The sequence below is a fragment of the Ambystoma mexicanum genome, chromosome 6q, assembly GCF_040938575.1.
Source record: "Ambystoma mexicanum isolate Mex_15411 chromosome 6q, UKY_AmexF1_1, whole genome shotgun sequence".
In the NCBI taxonomy this organism is placed as follows: Eukaryota; Metazoa; Chordata; class Amphibia; order Caudata; family Ambystomatidae; genus Ambystoma; species Ambystoma mexicanum.
In genome coordinates this window covers 1,312,141,523-1,312,160,973 of record NC_090937.1, presented here as the reverse complement: position 1 = coordinate 1,312,160,973, position 19,451 = coordinate 1,312,141,523, and the positions used below count along the sequence as shown (strand labels likewise).

Sequence of the window (19,451 nt, the reverse complement as noted above, 5' to 3'; positions counted from 1 at the left end):
ACCATCGCCCAGAGTGGCAGCATTCATGGCTCAACGTATACGCAAGCCACTGGATAGGGAAATAAGATTGCGGATGCGTTCCGAATGCCCTAGACCCGGGTTGCCAGGTAAACTAGCCGACATGCCTGAGCTAGACCCCAAAATGGTCACTTTTGTTACAAAGACGGCAAAAGATATTCGTAAAGGCGTAGACGGAGCCTGGCGAGGGTGCCAAGATAAGCTCCTCGACCTAGTCGGTCCATTGCCTAAGATAATGGATCTCGCGGAAAAGTCGAAGGACACAGGTACTCCGGTAGATGCTTCCGTTTTAGCCAGTTGGGCTCAAAGAGCTGTGTGCATTTTGGGTAATGCAAATTGCGCCCTGTCCGCAGAGAGAAGGAGTACTTCTTAAGATTGACAGCAAGTTAAGCGACTTGGCGTTTTACGAGGCAGGTGAAGGAGCAAGAGGTCTACTATTCGGCAAGGCATTCGCTAAAGAAATGGCACAGTTCGTGGGAACGTATTCAGCTCTAGAAAGAGCGCAAAGCTCAATCAAAAAGATTTTCCCCACTCGAGTTTTTTCCGGGACCGGATGTTACATGGGTCGTACGTCCGGTCGGTTTAACAACCAACGCAGACCCCAAGGGCCACGCGCTCAATATTGGGAAGGGAAGCAACAAGATACATTCTTCCCGTCCAGGTCCAGATTTCCCAGAGGTTGAAGAGGAAGAGGTTCCTACCGGCAACCCAATGCGTCAGGAGGTGAGTGTAGTGAAAGTAAGAGTGGGAGGGAGAACTCTAAGCGCACCGCGCGATGCATGGGTGCTGCAAGCAGTCGCAGGTTTACGCCTAGAATTTATGGGAGACCCAGTGCAGAGATCAGAACCCCATCTTATCCAGATGCCTCGAGAAGAGGCTATTGTTGAACAATGAAATTTTCCAGTTAGCAGACAAAAATGCTATAGAAAAAGATACACAAGGAGGATCAGGTTTCCTCAGCAATTTGTTTCTTGTACACAGGGGGGACAAAGTATGTCCAGTCATAAATCTGAAGAAGCTAAATGAATGGATTGTTTAAAATCATTTCAAGATGGAGGGAATTCATCTACTTCGGGATCTCCTGCGGACGGGGGACTGGTTAGCTCGATTAGACCTCAAAGACGCTTATCTGATGATTCCGATAGCTCAAGAGTTTCGGAGATATCTGAAATTTTGGTGGGAAGGAGAGACATGGCGCTTCACATGTCTTCTGTTCGGCCTAGCATTGGCGCCTTGGGCATTTACCAAGCTAATGAAGCCCGTAGCAGCAGCCATAAGAGAGCGAGGTATCTGCATAATCATTTACCTAGACGACATTCTAGTCATGAGTATAGACAAAGCCACTCTTTCCAAGAACGTGCAATGGATATTCACGCTCTCGTCCTCTCTAGGATTCCTAGTGAATTTAGACAAATCTCAGCTAGTGCCGGTGGAGAATATAGAATTCCTGGGTTTCAATATAGATACGAACAATGCAACCCTCGAACTTCCACATCACAAAATAAAAAGCGATAAAGAAAGAGCTCAAAGCAGTTATAGCAAAGAAGGTTATAGCTCTTCGAGCTCTCGCAAGGGTAGTTGACCTTCTAGCGGCTTCAATTCAAGCAATTTTTCAGGGCCCGCTCCATTATTGAGCGTTACAGAGGCTCAAGATAAGAAACCTACAATAGGGGGTGGGATGTCATCAGCTAGTGACCCTAGACCCAGAAGTGATCTCGGAACTCCACTGGTGACTCGCCAACATGGAGGCCTGGAATGGTCGAGCAATTTTCGGAGACATCATTATAGAATCGGACACAAGCAGGTCCGGATGGGGCGCCAGAGACAGGAGGGAAGTGGTCAGACCAAGAACTGAGAATGCACATAAATTGTCTCGAACTCTTAGCAGGGTCCTTTGCGGTGCGAGCATTTACGAAAGACAAAGTTCAATGTTGTGTACTGCTCAAAATGGACAACATTTCAGCAGTGCGTTATATCAACAAGATGGGAGGAACGAGATTGAGAATGCTAGCGGATCTAGCGAAAGACTTTTGGCACTACTGCCTGCAGAATCAAGTAACAGTCACAGCAGAGTATCTGCCGGGGACACTCAACGAGAGGGCAGACTGGAATTCACGATATCTTGTAGATTCAAGCGATTGGAAACTACACCCGAGCGTGTTCGGGAGATTACAGAACCTCTGGGGCCCCGTACAGATAGATCTATTTGCATCCATACTGAACGCGCAGACACAGACTTGTTTCAGTTGGAGTTTAGACCCGGGTGCAGCCGGCACGGACGCCTTTCTCCAACCATGGAACGGAGCAATGAATTATGCCTTCCCCCCGTTTCTCAAGATCGCGAGAGCGCTAGCGGAAGTTCGCAGGGAACGAGCAAACCTATTGATATTCCTCCCCCTCTGGAGATCCCAGCTTTGGTTTCCAGTAGCGATGGAACTTTCTACGGATTTTCCGAGGATAATTCCACAGCAGCCGGACCTTCTGCTAGACCCAATCGGGAGAATTCATCCCCTTGTGTCGACAGGCACCCTGCGGTTGATAGCTTGCAGGGTTTCAGGAGAAAGTGGGTATTGCCAGGCATTTCGCGACTCGCTGAAGACTGCATCAGAGATTCATGGGAGCCTTCCACCATCAGGAGCTATAACGCGGCATGGAAGAGTTGGGCTCGCTGGTGCGCAGACCATGGTTTGGATCCCATTTCTGCCCCTGTAGTTCAATTATTGAACTTCTTAGAAATAAAGTTCCAAGAAGGTAGTGCCTTCAGGCCTATAGGAGTACTGCGGTCCGCGATCTCGGCGGGACATGACATGGTAGAGGCGAAGGCTATAGGAGAACATCCATCAGTCTTGTGTCTATTGAGAGGAATGAAGTTGAGAAAGCCTCCAGAAAGTATACGACCTTATGGGATGTCAGAGAAGTCTTTCAGCTGTTTCTTACGTGGCCAGACAACAGAGATTTATCTTGATCGCAACTCTCAGTTTCTGATGTGAAAGCACTAGAGATACATAGGAAGGTATTCTATCCAGAAGGAATAGCATTTTCCATAACTAAAAGAACGAAAAACAGACTCAAGTAATTTCATACCCCTATTTTACAGAGAATAAAAAACTATGTCTAGCACAATGTATTAAAGACTATGATACCGCTACAGCGCTCCAGAGGCCGCGAGGCGTAACACAGCTGCTAATAGCACGTAGAAAGCCTTATCATGCAGTGGCAACAGCGACGATTGCAAGATGGGTGTGCGAAGTAAAGCAATGGGCAGGCATAGACTTGTCACAGTTTGAGGCGCATTCAGCTAGAGGGGCGATGGCATCTAGAGCATTCGCAGCGGGAGTGCCACTACAAGATATAATGAAAGCGGCTGATTGGTCATCCGAGTCTACTTTAGAGACTTTTTATTTCAAACCAGTGTCACATTTGACAAATAGAGTGGTGGCTAGCTTTGAAGAAGTATAATGTGAGCCTCCTGTCTTGTCATAGAATAAAGATTGCCAACGCTGACAGCTCAGGAAGTCTTCATTCTATTAAAGACAAGGAGGCGAGCATTATATCCCGCCCGGAAAGACTCGAAAGTTGATGTTATGATGTGAATATCAAATGTACAACTTTGTCTTGTCACCCGCCCTTAGAAAAGAATATGTCTCTGTTTTTCTCTAGGAGATGATCAGAAAGCAGCATGATCTCAATCACTGAACCGTCATGGTACTTCTAAGTCGCCGAGAAGCAGGACAAGTTTGGTTCCAAGAACACTGTTTCAGTTATGAGTTGGAAGTTTGTTGTTGACTGTTCATAGCAGAGTTGGATTCGTTACAGAGGATCTTCAAGGCAAAGAAAGAAAGGAGGAAAGGACCTGGGACAGTAGGGTTCTTATAGGATGATCCATTACTGCATGGGAGCATGGGATAGGGTCAGGACTACTGCACTCCCAGGGGAACATAGTTCTAAGATGTGAGACTCTAGTTTGGAACTTTTAAACTATTTTGGCTATTTTTCTTTTAAGGCTAGAAGAAAAAAAAATGTTGATGTTTAAAAGTGCACGTTGAAAAGCTGTTGTGGCAGTATTAAAGAAAGATAAAGCATAATGCTCACCTCCTTGTCTTTAATAGAATGAAGACTTCCTGAGCTGTCAGCGTTGGCAATCTTTATTGTTAATGGGTACTGCAAATTAGCCTCTTCAGCATGGATGCCCACAGCAAATTCATTGGGGGGGGGAGCCTGGTGACTAGGTTTTAGCCTTAGCCCTCTTGGAGGGGGAAATACTCCGGATTCTGCCTGCACTTAGCCCCAAAGTGGGTAACCTCAGAAAGATTCTGGTGAGTAAAAGGATCACTAAGACACATCCAGGACACAGACCCACTAGGAAGGAGTGTCTGTGCCGGCGTGCCCTAAACGAAGGAAGATCACTTACACTTTTTCACCTTCGGGAACTCTCGAAGATATTGCAGAAGTGTTCTCTAGAACACCACCTCCTAGCATTGAAGTTGGCGAGTGAGCACGTGGACCAAAAAGGAATCGTAGCACCAGCAGCGCTCCTACCAATGTTCCGGGCCCAAGCATTCCAGACAGAGTAAATGAGGATCCATGGCGGGGAACTACTACTTGCAGCAAGCGTGTGCCATAAAACTGGATTTATCCAGCATAGACAAGTGAACCCGAGCAAGACATAGCAAACTACAAACGAAAAAATAAAAGGAGGGGGTAAAAAGAAAACAAGGTGCACATGGATCACAGCACCCACACTCTGTCCCATCCGATGAAGAGAAAAGGTATTGCAGGCAATGCTGGGGGCAGCACGTGGAGTGGTGTGACAACGCATGCATTTATAACCAATCAAATTTGAGCAAATATTTTGATATGCAATGAAATGCTCCGTTCCTATCCCCGTGAGCAGTAACACCAACACGTGTGGTGAAGGAGGACAGGACTTGGATGTAAAAATGACTCCCATTTAGTTCCCCAAATCTTATATTGCAGTAGGGATCCCAAATTAGCATGTTGTCAATATGTTGGGATAGTCTTTAAATCTGTGGGACACCAATTCATATTTAAAGCGGATAATGCCTCTTACTTCTGTCACCGCTGCATGAAAGTCAAAGTCTGGTTTGCAAAAGCCAATGCTAATTTAGAGATGAATTTATGAATGATCCACTCTTCCTCACCCCTCCCCCTTTTAGTACATGTGCCAAAAACATAACATGAAACATAACAAGGATCAAATCAAAGAAATTAATCAGGTTAGTAATCTTTGCAGCTATGCAAATGCCTGGAGGTAACACAGAGGTTTACGTTGGCAGCTTACCTTCACATTCCGTAATCCCTTCTCAAAAAGGCTGAGCATCTCTGATAGTTTGTTATCGGAATGTACGTTGTACATAGTTTGGCTACGCTGCTGCAGCAGGCCAATGATGTACTCGTTCTCAATCTGCTCGTGCATTTTGAATTCTTTGAAGGTGGCATGCAGCGACTGCAGCAGGGCCCGAAAGTCATTATTGTTGGCGAAATTGGTCTTAGACAGCTGCGCAATGGAAAAGGAACACAATTAGAATACATAAAAACAATATTGTTTTCCTTTACAATAGGGCTAGCAGATGTCTGGGGGCGCGTTGCGTAAAGCCTACCAATGTCAACACAGTGCTTTAAAAATGTAACGTAGTAGTGCAGGTACTCACCAATCTAGGCTTTAAGTGACCCGGGGCTCAGCCCCTGCAAGGTCCAAAACTTGCATTGGAGCACCATCAGGTCTCCTCGACCCATTTCTATTAAGCTTACTATTTATCTCTCCCTCCACTTCTCCTTTTGTCTCAATTTCTGTGCGTCATCCTCTTCATGTCCAACTCCATTTGTATCACTATGTTAGTCTCTCTCTGCACCCCTGCTGCAATCAGTTTACTCTTTGCACGTCCCTTTATTGCCTAAGGCCCCATGGAAGCATGGCAAGCTGAAATATCAGTCAGTTATTCCATATAAAAGCGTAGTAGTAGAACAATATACTCTTAAGCCATTCGCTTATCTGTTGCAGCCATCTCTCAAAGACATTCATCAAGTACAGACTGATGTCGCCCTGTTTTGGAACCAGTATTGTGATGTACAAAAGTTTGCAGGCTTTGAGAAACAGAGGGTCAAAAAAGACAGTCAAAACTAAATGAATAGATACAATGCACGGATGATCTAGGGAGCATAAAGTGGAACGCCAACCATAAATTCTCACGATCCTTATTACATCCTGCCCTATCTGGCTGCATCAATGAACCATTGAGAAGTGCATAACTAAAATTCCAACCAGATTGTCCCAATGAGTTGCATTGCCGGTTTTACTGACAGCAACATACCATACCATACCATGCCTAGAATGTTTGGGTAAAGGGATAATTTTCTTCCCTCCACTAAATACTTGAAAAGTCCTCCAAGTTCAATTTTCATGGTTTGCATTATGAAGCGCAATCAATTAATAGGAATACAAAGGCTGTGGCCACTGGCTAGTATTGTGTTGAAAAGCATGGCTAGCGGCAGGTTAGTGTATATAATATCCAGTGGGCATGGTCGAAGGCCGTTGCTAATTGCATTTTATTTTAAGATTTACAGTGGACATGGCCAAAAGATGTAAAAACTGATGATGGTTAAAGGAGGATAGTGGCCCATTTATATGTTAGAATATATTGTGGCCACTGGCCAGTATTGTGCTAAAGTCCATGGCTAGTGCCTGTTCAGTGTATATAATATACAGTGGACACTGTTGAAAGCTGCATCCACTGGTAAAGGCCAAAATCTATAGTTAGTAGCTTGTTAGTGTTTTAAAATATTCAGTGCACGTGGGTGAAAGTTGTGACCACCGTCCATAACTGAAGGCCACGACTAGTGCCCATTCATATGTTCAAATATATTTACCCATGCATGCTGACCAAGGCTGAAGGCCATGCTTAATGCCAGTTACTGATGTGATCTGTGATGTCATCACCTTGCCCGCCACAGTATTGGCGACCCTTCAGCTGCGACATTGAATAGGATCTTTTTATAATGCCATGCCCACATTGTTGGTGAAATCTGACCACAATCCTTGTGTCCTGTCCCCAAAACCAAGTTTGCCTGGACCATCTGCTCTTAACTAGTCCCATTGTGAATCGATGTAGACCCTTTTCTTTTAAGCGGTTTTAGTTTTAACTATTAGGTGGCGCTGAAAGCGCTACTTATAAAAGCCAAAGCTACTATCATTAAAACAAGAGCTTTAACATGAGAGCTTGAAATAGGAGCGTTGAATACAGGTGTGTCATGCTTTTCAATGTAGGTTCACCTATGAGGATGGATATAGGTCGTTTGGCCATTTGTCCCACCCATTTAACGCCCATTGCCAAGTGAAATCTATAGGATTTGCATCCCATTAATACCCATTTCCCCTCCAACCACACTGCACTCTTTGGCTGATTTTTCTACTGTGTGGTGAATTTGTCAGGCATTTTTGGTACCCAGTTAATTATTTCAGAGTGGTACATTTCACTGCCATCATAATACCGAAAATATTAAATATGTATATATTAACCTCTATTGGCTATAAGGTCGTTTGTACATGCAAGTTATGTAATATCGCTCTACATGTCCAGGTGCCAGACAGTATGGTTTAAAAGAGGGCAGGCTCGAGCATAAATGTATGTGCTTGAAAGTGGCAGCCTCAAAACATGGAGATGGCCGCTCCAGATAGAAAGGAGTCAAGTATATGCTGATGGTTGCAGAAGTCATTTGGTTTGACCCACGTAGGGCAGGGTGTGCTGGATAGAAGGTGACCGTTTATTGTATTTTTGGTTGAGTGCGTCGTCATGTGTCTCAAGTGTGCCGAGTTTCAATGAAGTTCTAATTGGGTTGCAAGATTTTTTGTCTATGCATTATAGGTTGCGTTAAGAGTGAGTCGATACCATGTTTCCTCGTTTGCATCTGTAAAGAAGGGTGCATAACTAATGGAATGTCTGGTTAGCCATGGAACCTAGAGAACATCCAGATTCCAGGTTTGACGAGGACTTCAGGATGGAAGATTGAACTGAGAGGAAGCTACAATGCTGCTCTCCTAATAACCACTTATCTTAAACCATGTAAGTAATAAACAAGCTTCCTTTTATACTTACCCAACTCCTGCCGGATTCCTGTTCCATGGGTGAATTACCTGATGAAGAGGACACTACAGATTTAGCCGATACTAGGCTTTGCCCCTGTGGATCGGGGCCACTGAAGACCTACTACATTTGTATGTTGATCTGTAGCCTCCTGACTGATCTTAGGAGAGTGGCCTGAGACACCTTTTGTCTCACCCTCAGTAAAGACGCTGGGAGTTTATCTGGACATTACCCTTTACCTCAATCGACCAGTGAATGCCATCGCCTCTTCAGCCGCCTACACCACTAAATTGATTAATGCAGCTAGACCGTTCCTCTCCTCCAACAGCTGCCTTACCATCGCCTGAACAATAATTGGCTTGAGGCTGGATTACTCTAATGCACTCTTTTCAGGCACCTAAGAGCACAAAATCCGTAAAATGCAGGTGATACAAAACAATGCACTGCGAGCAGCCCTGGACATCCGCAAACAGGAGCACATCACCTCAGCAATAAGAAAGGCACACCGGGACCTCATTCGCGAACTACTTCTATTCAAAACACTATCATGCATACATGTCTTTCCAACGAGGCCCCTACGTCACCTCGATCAGCCTTAGGCATTTCCAAAAGAAACATTTCCGTGATCAGACGAGACAACAAATGGCTATCTGTCACGGACAGCATACATCTCAAAACAGACTCCCTGACCCATAAATGCCCCAACAACTCAGCCCCCCCACCCCAATACCTCACCGATACATTTTCTAAAAAAAAAAAAAACAATAATAAAATAAAATCAAAAAAAAATAAAACCTCCTTATGTCCCACTAGGACTACCAATGCCGGCTGCCTAAAAGTCCCCAGGTTTAAATTTAAAAAAGCGAGCGGCAGTAGCTTTCCTATCATGGCCGCTCAATTCTGGAAACTCCCTTCCTGCTTCACTAAGAATTGACCAATCTTTCTTCAATTTTAGGAAAAATACTAAACTCTGGCTCTTGTCCAGAGACCTCTCTCCCTGTTAGCACCCTCTACTAAGACTTTTTCCATCGCCACCTTTGCCCCCTATGTATATATGTATATTATCCTAGTATTGTATCTCCAGTGTACTTACCATGTCGTAACCCGTATTATACTGCACTGCATTATAATCTGTAAGAAACTGCATATTCTTGTAGCGCTCAAATACCTTTTTTAAAGAAAAATAATTTTATTGGTTTAAATTCAAACCTTTAAAATACTACACAGTAAACAAACAAACACAATCCAACACAACACAACACAAACTCCTTCCCATCCACCCGTCCCTTCATTGTCCAATTTAATCATAATAAAGTGTCCATCTTGCTTTCACATCAGTCTCTCGTTCTACGACTGCTCCCATGTATCTAACCTTGCGTCAATCAGTGCTAGAAATGATGTCAGAGGCATTATTAGTTTCATATCGATGCCATTCCACATTCGCCTCAACCATTCTTCAGCACATAACGTCGGATGATCCTTGCTCAAACGTGCCAAGTGAATTGAGCGCTCATCTTTCAATTTCGGGCAAAACAATACCAGATGTTTAAGCGATTCACTTTCGATCTTACAGAATCTGCACGAAGGATTTGCGCCTGTATTGCAGGCCCAATGGCTGGACTGCTCTTTGGTTTGTAGAGCATTAAATCGAAACAGCATAAAGAGTCTTCGCGCCCTGGGATTTGGGAATAGCTGCTGGTATTTTTGTAGCACATTAAACCCTCTTGTCTCTGGCAGGTGAATTTTCCATAGCTCTAGCGGCAGATCTCTCGTTGCATGTAGCTTTCCAATCTGTTCGCCATATCTTTACTTTTGCTACTGAGGGATTTGCATGAAGAGTTTCCACGCTGATGTATTCACGCAGAAGATCTTCGTAGCGTTTTACCCACAAGGAGACAATATCTCCTCCATCCGATGGCGCATTGTGAAGTATTATAACGCCATTAGGTTCGTAGCTAATCCGTGCGTGCAAGGAAATTAAAGCAAGTTCATATCTTATACACTGAGTCGAAATGCCTGTTGGTAGACTTAAGGCTTTAGTCCAGAACACATGCTCTAACGAGGCCCAATGATTAAACGAGCATCCAAAGGCATTCTCAGCTCCAAATGTTAGTATTGGTGATACTTTCTGTTCATAGAAGTCTCTCAAGGGTCGCATTGAACATTTTCCAAACTTTCTATGCAGAAGTAGAGCCTGACATGCCAGTTGTCCGCATTTCCTTTTTCATTCGAGTAACCATAGAGCATCACAAATGCTGGAATTTAGAGTCATGCCCAGGTACTTTACGCTTTTTGATATGCGAAGCGGCTCCTTACCTAACTTCCATGCAAACTTGTTCCCTTTGCATTTTGTTTATTGCTTAAGTTGGGAAGCACCAGGATTTCACTTTTAGCTGCATTAATTTTCAGATTGTTCATGGTCACGTACTTCTGGACTGCCTCAACCCAATCAGGGTTACATCCAGAATACATCAGCGTACAAAATCCAGTTTATCTTGGATAAATGGAGCTTAGGTGTTTTCCATGGGCAGAATTTTCAGTGATTTTACCCTAGCATGAAGAGCGTCTGTCGTAAAGATGTAGTCTATAGTTGACGAATGGCCATCCTGGTGCCATGTCGACTTCGCCGGGATGTCCCCTTGCGTACAGCCATTTAACATCGTGAGCGTTTAATTCCTCCGACCAATCCTTCGCAAGTTGTTCTTTCTCCGGGTGATGGGACTTGAAGAAATCAATATTTAAATCACCGCAGACAATGATTCCGACTCCATTATTTGTACCAAGCAAGTTATCGATGATCGTCATTACTTGGTCAATAAAAGGGTATGTCCCCGTACAGCGATGGTTCCAGTACAGATTGATCACCTGAATCACATCTACGTCCTTCAATACGCGATTCCTCTTGCCTATCTCAGATACTTGAATGTATGATGTATAATTCGTAGATTTTATCAAGCGATAGCCTGAAGACTGTTTGATCATGGTTAAAAGGCCAGCCATCTGTCGCCCCTTTGCTGCCTTAATTGCTGGATTCAATGCGCATTCAAACTCTGAGATAACTGGCATATCACCCATCCACGTTTCCTGAAGACAAACCAATTGTGAATCTTGAAGCCAGTCGTTATTTAGCAAATGGAGAAAGCCACGAGTGTTCCACGAAGCAAACGTACAGGCTTGCGTTATTCCGTCCTTCGGGCGTTAGCTTCGGACTTTCTCATTCAACGCTTTGGCCAGCCATTTCCAATCATGTGCGTTTTCTTTACAGGACGGGCTTCCTCCTAAAATTGTTGCACTCACGTCCAAGGATCTGCCACTATTAATAGTAATACAAATTTTATCCATTTGACTGGTTCTTGAAACCACCTCCTGGTCACTGCATTATAATCTGTAAGCGTTTGTATTGTAACTAAGAAACTGCATATTCTTGTAGCGCTCAAATACCTTTGGGCGAGGAGCGCTTTATAAATAAACAAACCTATGCCAAAACCGCAGGCTCTTGCTTCGCAACCATCGCAGCCAAACAATGGAACCTACTCCTGCCAACCATGCAAGCTGAGCTCTCTTATTGGGCCTTCCGAAAATCACTAAAGGTAATACTGTTTGCTTAAAATGCTGTTCTTAAGTTTGCTTTGATTCACCACTATATATACAAAAGCTGCCTTGTGTGTAACTGTTATCTGCAACAGCGCCTTGATGCGTCTGGGTTTAGTGCGCTTTATAAATGGAAATAAATAAAGTAGGGGAATCTATGGAGCGGGCTTCATTGCAGCTAAATATGCACCCAGGTTTAAAGACTTGCACCAACGACCTAAAAACCGTACTTTACCTCCAAAGTCTTTGCAGATAAGTCATTTGTATTGGTAAGCATTAGTCGTCTTTATCGTACAGTGCCTGGAGTGGACTTAAGTGGAGAAAGATCATGCTTTACAAGTACAAACAGCATAACCTAAAAAAACCACACACACGCACACACACACACACACACACACACGGTTTAGCCCTTTCTCTCCATTAGTGCTAGCATGGAGACAGCAGTAGAGGGAATTTAGACAGGAGTGGTATTTGCAGAGGATTCACATAAAAGCTCTACAACACCAGTGTATGATTGCATACCATACAAACAATGGTTGTTAGGGACTCCGAGGCAACACCACAGAACGAGGACGGAGAATACAAAGAAATCCACTAGCAAGAATGCTACGGGGTAGAAGCGATACAGGAATAAACACAGGCAAGGACATTGCACACAAATGAGAGCCTACAAATCGAAGCACAGCATAACTTCAGTGCACAGATACTACAAGCTACCCCCTATAAAAAAAACACGATAACCTTGAATAACTTAAACTCGGCTCGGTTCGTGTGTTCTGTCAATCCACGCATGCGCGTTTTCTGTTAGGCAGGGCTCGTCCACCCGATTGTGTCCTGTATGTCCTAAACAAATTACAGGTTAAACAATCAAGTCCTGCAGTCAAACCGGTTATACACTAAATACAACTTTGATGTTGAGAGTTGTGTTGTAAACATCCAGCCATGCTTTTGACGCCCAAAATAAAGCGTGAAAGCAAATCCTTCAGAAAAACCTTTTCTATCTGGAGCCCAGTATCTCCATGCCATAAGAGGTGCAAAAGACTGTACACAACAAGGCCTTCATATAAAACCTTTACACCCTAAACCCAGTTTGTGTGGTGTGACAATCTGGTTGTGCCCTCTGTTTTTGGCAACTAGGAATTATTGGTGCACCACAAAATTATTCACCGAAGTTCGTCAGCAGGAAATACACAGATAATGCACATAATGTGTGCTGTGCGAGTCCACGTGTTCAACCCTACAGGTAAGCAGTGTAAAAGCCACTTTTACTCTAAAAAATGGCAAATCTTCCCAAAAAATACTCTTTAAAAAAGCAGATAATGGGAAACAAAAGGACACACAGGATCCTGGCACCTCGTTACATCCGCACAGGTCCATGGATAGGTTACAATCAGTGGCACCAGCACATCAGTGCCACGTAAAGGAACTCTACAATAGGCAGGCCTGATTTGAAGAGTATCATTAAGGCAAAAATGAATACTTTAGTTTACATTAATTAGTAGGTGGAAAGACAGGGATTACAAGAAGATATTGTTTTTAGAGTCCGTTGTATTTTGCAAACCTAAGGTCTTCAGGTTTTTCACAACAGGCTGAAATCCGATTAAAAGAACTGGGTTTGTTGATTCTTTCTACAAACCAATTGCAGAGCATCAAGGTGATAACTTCAACTTAGTAGTGGATAACATCAGAGGCATATGCCTAGAGTTATTCCAGCATCGAGTTACAGGAAGCTATTAGCAGACCATCATTACCTCATCAAATAGATCAGTCCAACATTAACATTCAAATGACAGCAGACCAATACAAATCAAGAAAAGGTTTTAGTAGCAAATTACATGGCCAACTTTGGAAACAGTATCTCAAGGCTAATACAATCGCAATAAACCTTCAAATAAATTGAAAAGCATCGATTCCTTTTCGGAGTAACTTACAAAATTGGATTCCGTCTGATTGTGCCTATACATAGGAAGGATTTGGTAATTCACATAACAGTACAGAGAAATGATTTACATTTAGAAAATAACACTATCCCCGATATTCAAGAGAGACTATCGGGTCTAGGAAAACAAGATTTCAGTAAATTAAATATTAAAAAAAATACTGAATACATAAAAAAAAAGAAAATCATATTCAAAGTAAGAAAGTAGTAATTCTACCTATATTTAGTTCCAGGTTGGATGACAGATAGGTAACCTGACTTTTAGAACGTGGTGGTAAAAGGCCCCCATGGTCACCCCCACCCTTCAAAGTGAAGCAAGGCCATTAGGCCAGTGTAGGGAAGGTCCTCTTGGTCACCCCACCATACCCTCATCGTATGGGAGGCACATGCCACGTCAGTGCCGACAAACTCGGTCCCTTTGATGAGACTTCTACAAAGTAGGAAAATCAACCCTGCAGTGGACATGCAAGATACCGGCTCCACTAACAAAACTTAATTCCAACATAGTCATGCCCCAAATTAATGCAGACAGAAATCTAAGCAGCATACAAAGAAACCCATTCATATCAGCAATGGCTCATGAGTGGGCAGACCCCGTAGAGCTCTACTCCACTTGGTCCCCAGTGCACATACACAAACAAAAGCTCCAAGACGCAAGATATTGGCTCAAATCGACAATAATTCCCAAAAAGCTACTGCTGCTAAAGTCACCTACACTTTATTTAACTTATTCCTGGTAAGTAGCGTTCAACTCGAAGGTTTTAACCCTGCTAGTCTCCAAAGCATAAGAATAAATAAATAAATAAATAAAAAGGCATAGTAGATGTACTTTGGGTGAAAATATTAGACAGTTTGCGAAGTGATCCTCTGTCTGAAATGGTTTCACCTGGGAAGGTTAAGACAGACAATCAAGAAGAAATAGCGGTTTGACTCAGTCCGACAGTCATCCCAAAGCAAATATTTAATATCGGAGACTTTCACAAGAGTCAAAAACAATTCCAAAGAAAAGAAGCCTTAATTTAAGGCTGTGAAAGTATAAAAAAGTTGTTTCCATGGGTTGTTTCCCCATCCACCCAAATATTCAAGATGTGGTTCTTAGAAAACCGAATCGGTTAAGGGGTCATTGCCTAGATTTATCCCACTATGGATAGGACGGGCGAGGTTCTCAGACAGTGGAAATTGGCTCAGTCCTTTACAGCCTCCTAGGTAGTCGTTCAATAGCAGCAGAGAAAACAGTAAAGCCTTTGGAGGTACTTTGATCTCTGAACTAATGTATCATGCATGCAAGAGTCCTTTCTGAATGATTTCTTTTCAATATAATAGGCCACTGAATTCGGAGCAAAAATAAAAGTTTGAGAGGCGACACAGGGGCATTAAGATTTCTTGTTTGTGAGGATTTCGCCCCAGCTGCTGGTTCTGTCATCTTGGCTCAAAGACATGGGCATCTACGAGAGTGCCATACAGATTCCGATCAGAAGCTTGCAATCCTACATATCCCTTTTGCACGGTTGCAGAACTAAGGCTCGGACAAAATGGCATGTTTTTCCATATAGACTTCTATCAATAGAAAGAGGGTTGGAAAAATACCTCTATCCCCAACGCTAAGCGGGGTTTTCCTTCCACAAAAAAAACTACTAAAATTGACAGGAAGTCGAACTAAAAAGGTCAGTCACTGTTGTGTCTGAAAACATACTTCTGTCCCAAACACTACTGTGCAAGGATGGTCCCTTCTCAAAGTAGAAAGCGCTTGCTGTATTTTCAATCAACAGACACGTTCCCAGTTTTGCTGGTAATAAAAGTGATGCAAAAATAGGTATCCCTACAAAATATCCCCACTAGAAATATCACCGTACATATGGCAGTTAGTCTCGCCATATGTGATATTTTTGGGGAGGATATTTTGTGGGAGCGGGGGTTGCAGGGGTGTCCCCCACACATTTTGAAATAATGAGAGGGTTGCAGGGGTGTTCACCGCAGGGTCCATGTGTCAATAGCGCTGCAAAGATATGGCGATATTTTTGTAGCGCAATATTTTTGCGGGGATATTAACACATAGAACCCAAAAATAAGGTTCCAAAATACAGGATTCACATACAAGGCAGTTGCACCTTTCCCCTAGACGTATTTTATCTTAAATCACGAGGAATTGTTTCCTAGTTTCACAGTTCTTGTATCCTACCAGTTTGGCACGCTCCGCTATCAAGCAGAGGATTCCTTTTATCAGTCCTAGGGTTCTTGACCATCTTATCCCCAACTTCTCTTGTGAGCACGGGTCCCAGACTCGCAATACTTTACATGGCTTTGTTCACTCTCCTGCCAAGCAAGTGTTCTCCCATGGGTTGTCTCTTTCTCTCACAGGGTCCCAGATCCTCTTCACTTTCAAGTTTGGCTAGTCATATGGGTGCAGGTCCCAGACGCACACGTGAGGCGGGGTGGAGGGATGGAATGGGGCTCTCTCGCAGTGTGGGGGGGGGGTGTCGGCGTGTCTCTCTCTTCTCTCCCCCCCACACACACTTTTGGGTGTGGGTCCCAGACTCATGCGTGTGTGCGTGCGTCTGTGTGCCGGTGAGACGCACAGTGTTAGGTGGAAGTCACCTCTGTGAAAGTCGAAGTTCAAAACGCAGTATTATTAGCTGAGCCAATGCTTGTTTCTGCAGAAGTCCCTAGTCGTCTTTTTCAGATCTCATCAGCTCCAATGGTTCACATGGTCCCTGGGTCCAGCTTGTCATCTTATACCCAGAAAATGGGCTAGGGGTTACCCCTGCCCTCCAATAAGGGCACTCTGCAACATTCATACTTGGAGGTGGATGTGCAATAGATGACAGCCAGCCTCGTAGAATCTACCCAGCAACAACCGAGCCCCTGAACGAGGCAGACAGGCACTTCCTCACACGCAAAGGAGAGCATTTGTGGGCTTCTTACAAGGAGCCCACCAAGGTGCATGAAGAAAAGGAGCCCCACCACCCCAAGGGAGAAGTCCAACTTGAAACAAAAACAAGGTGATCCAAAGTGTCCCCACATCACTCCATGAAAGATGGCTTGTGTTGAAAATAAAATACCATGGTCATAAAAGGGTGACGTCCACTCCTGAACTGGGGAAGCGGGGGGTTGTGTGGCGGGCAAAATGGCACTGCAAAAAACATTGCAAAAGAGTCCCTAGGGGTCCCTGGCAGCACGCTACATAAGGAGGAGTTGCCATAGGAAACCATGGAGCCAAAACCTAGGAGGTCTCCCCTCACTGTAAACCTATAAAAAGAGTCAGATGATCCCAGAACAAAAGTAAATGCAGAAGGTGAACGAGATTAAAATAAAAAAGTCTCACTCACCTTCAAAGGTCAATTCAAACATCCCAGTGAGTCCAGAAGATGTGTTGGAGGCGCAGGAAAGAGGATAAGACTTACGAAAAAGAAATCGCCCTAGCACATGCAAATCGCAATATTACCACCCTGACAAGTATGCGATAATTAACTACATTCTGCTTGCACTGTTCTGCTTAGGGACACTTACAAAGTAAAGTCGTAACAAATGCTTACAACCTGCAAGCATCTTAACCAATGGCATTTACTATTATGCACTGGTGAAGCAGGCACCTGTTGGCAGCGCCCTGTGGCATTGCCTACTCCAAACTAACTAACTACAAACTGGGGGGCGTTGCCTACTGGGGAGCCATGTAGATCCCGAGAGCTCCTGTGGCCGCCAACAATATCCTGGTAATTCTTCCTGTTTTCCGTTGCACTATATACAGGAAACACACCGGCAAGGGAATATACATATGGGGACCCGCTAGACCAAGCGCGCCCTGCAGATTCCAGCTCACGGTGGAAAAATTGTGTTCGAGACGGGGTGCCGAGCCCAAGCGGACAAGGAACGCCAAGATGGCCGCCGACCGATGAATACGAAACAAACAAACGACCGTGGAAATATGATTGTCTGAGGGATACGTTTGTCAGATCCTGGTGTTACGCTCACCTGGTATCCACAGGGACGCCACCCAGCTGGGTTACTCACTGGAATGCTTCTCAGCTTTGCCCTGATGTGGTCTGCGGGGAAGGTTCTGCCTGAAAATACAGAAGGACTGTGTTCAAGACTGACCGACTGGGGTAAGTACCCTCCCTCCACCCCCTTATGCTTTCAGTCCCTCTGGTGCCTTCTCTTCACCTTGTGGTAGAATTAGGCATGCTCTCCATCCTGCCTTCTTTACAGGGGTGCGTTGTCTTTCATGGGCGAGTGCGGTCCAGTTACTTCACTGACGCCGGCCCGTTTGATATTGTTCAGGTAGGTCTTATTGCTGTTCTTTAGTTTTGTTGCTATCCTGCATGCCTTTCTTTGTTTAAAATGTCTCTTTTTTTCTCCCTTAGGTATGCGGAGCTTCAGCGCGGCAAACTGGCTTGGTTGAGCCCTGCTGGTAAATGATGGCGCATTAAGAGCGCTATGATGCGGTAAGTAAGCGCAATGCGCAGCGCTGCAAAGTCTTGCCTTCGCTAACCTGAGTTTTCCTTCCTTGTAGGTTGCAGCCTTTTTCAGAGCGAGTGGAATGTCAGGAGTGGTGCCAGCCGAGAGGCGACCAGCCAGGTAAGCCTTTTGAGCAGTTCGTAAAATGTAAATGTCTCTACAGCTTTCTTTAATGTTGCCTCCATCGTCCTCTCTCGGGTCGTTCTGTCCGGGAGGCGTGCAGATTCGAGGAAGCTGTTCTCAGTAGCTGCGAGTGTTTAAAGATGAAGATTGCAGGTAAGATGCTGCTGCTAATGATGTTCCTTTTGTCTCCTTGCAGGTTCTGCTTCTCCGAGGTTCGAGGGAATAGCTGGACATGGTGAGCGTCACGTTGCAAGCTGCAAAGTAACACGAAGCATGTTCTGCAGTCAGGGTGTGGTTTATATAGCCCAGGTAAAGTAGTATCAGGGAAAGTAGTTCCAGGCCTGCCACACCCAAAACACTAGACCGCATAGCTTAGTTCTTAGGAACCAAACTTATGTGGATGCCTCCATGTTGGCCGACAATACAATAGAGTAGTTCCCAAGCACATTGTTGTTCATGGTGTATGAGCCTGGCGCCACAGGCGCCAGGACTGGCCCCATGAGGGCTTTTGAATAGGATGCCAGTCTCTAGAGGCCCGAGTCCTGACTCCACCTGGCCAATGGGTTTGCCAGAGGGGGTTTTGGGCGAGGGTCGTGACACCTGGGTAATGGTGCTCAACTTGCCCCATTATGCAGTGATTGGCTGGCAACCCGTAATGACGAAAAACCGGGCTCCGACACATGTGTTACATGCTGACATGCTGACGTGGTTCAAGGCACGTGAAACCCTACCCGATCACAATGGATTTCCCCAGTGTCAATCTGAGGTGCGTAGAGGTACTTGGGGAGACGGTTGAGGAGACAGATAACGCTGGGGCGGTGGAGGCGGCCACTTGACAGTTGCCGGCCACGTGGACCGAGCAGCAGATTCCTACGAATTAGTGCTCTCTTCGTGCTGACCTGAGGAGAGAGCGAGCGTATCACAGCCTGCTTCCCGCACAGGTTAATGAAGACGGCTTGAGAGGCAGACACCGCTGAGGCTTCGAGAATACCTCCCTGCCCCCAGAACGCCCGCAAGACTCCAAACTCCCTGTACACACTGCAGAACATTCAGACTACAGGAGTGCAGTGATTAGACCCGGCTGTGAAAGGGAAAGAGGCAAGCATACCAGAACCAGAAAACAACAGTGGAACACAGTCCTTGAACTCTACGGCTGATGCCCCAAAACAATCATCTTTATAGAGAACGATGGCCCAATATCAACACGGCACTTTGCCTGAACCAAT

At 44.7% G+C, this 19,451-nt stretch overlaps 1 protein-coding gene across 1 annotated transcript in view; it reads right to left on the bottom strand.

Moving 5' to 3' along the window:
• Nucleotides 1-19,451, bottom strand: part of FBXL5 (F-box and leucine rich repeat protein 5) — a 406,066-nt gene that overhangs the window by 361,486 nt on the left and 25,129 nt on the right. Inside the window, exon 2 of the mRNA XM_069631934.1 lies at nt 5,321-5,536. Coding sequence (XP_069488035.1) covers nt 5,321-5,536 — 216 coding nt within the window. The remainder of the gene's footprint in view (nt 1-5,320; nt 5,537-19,451) is intronic.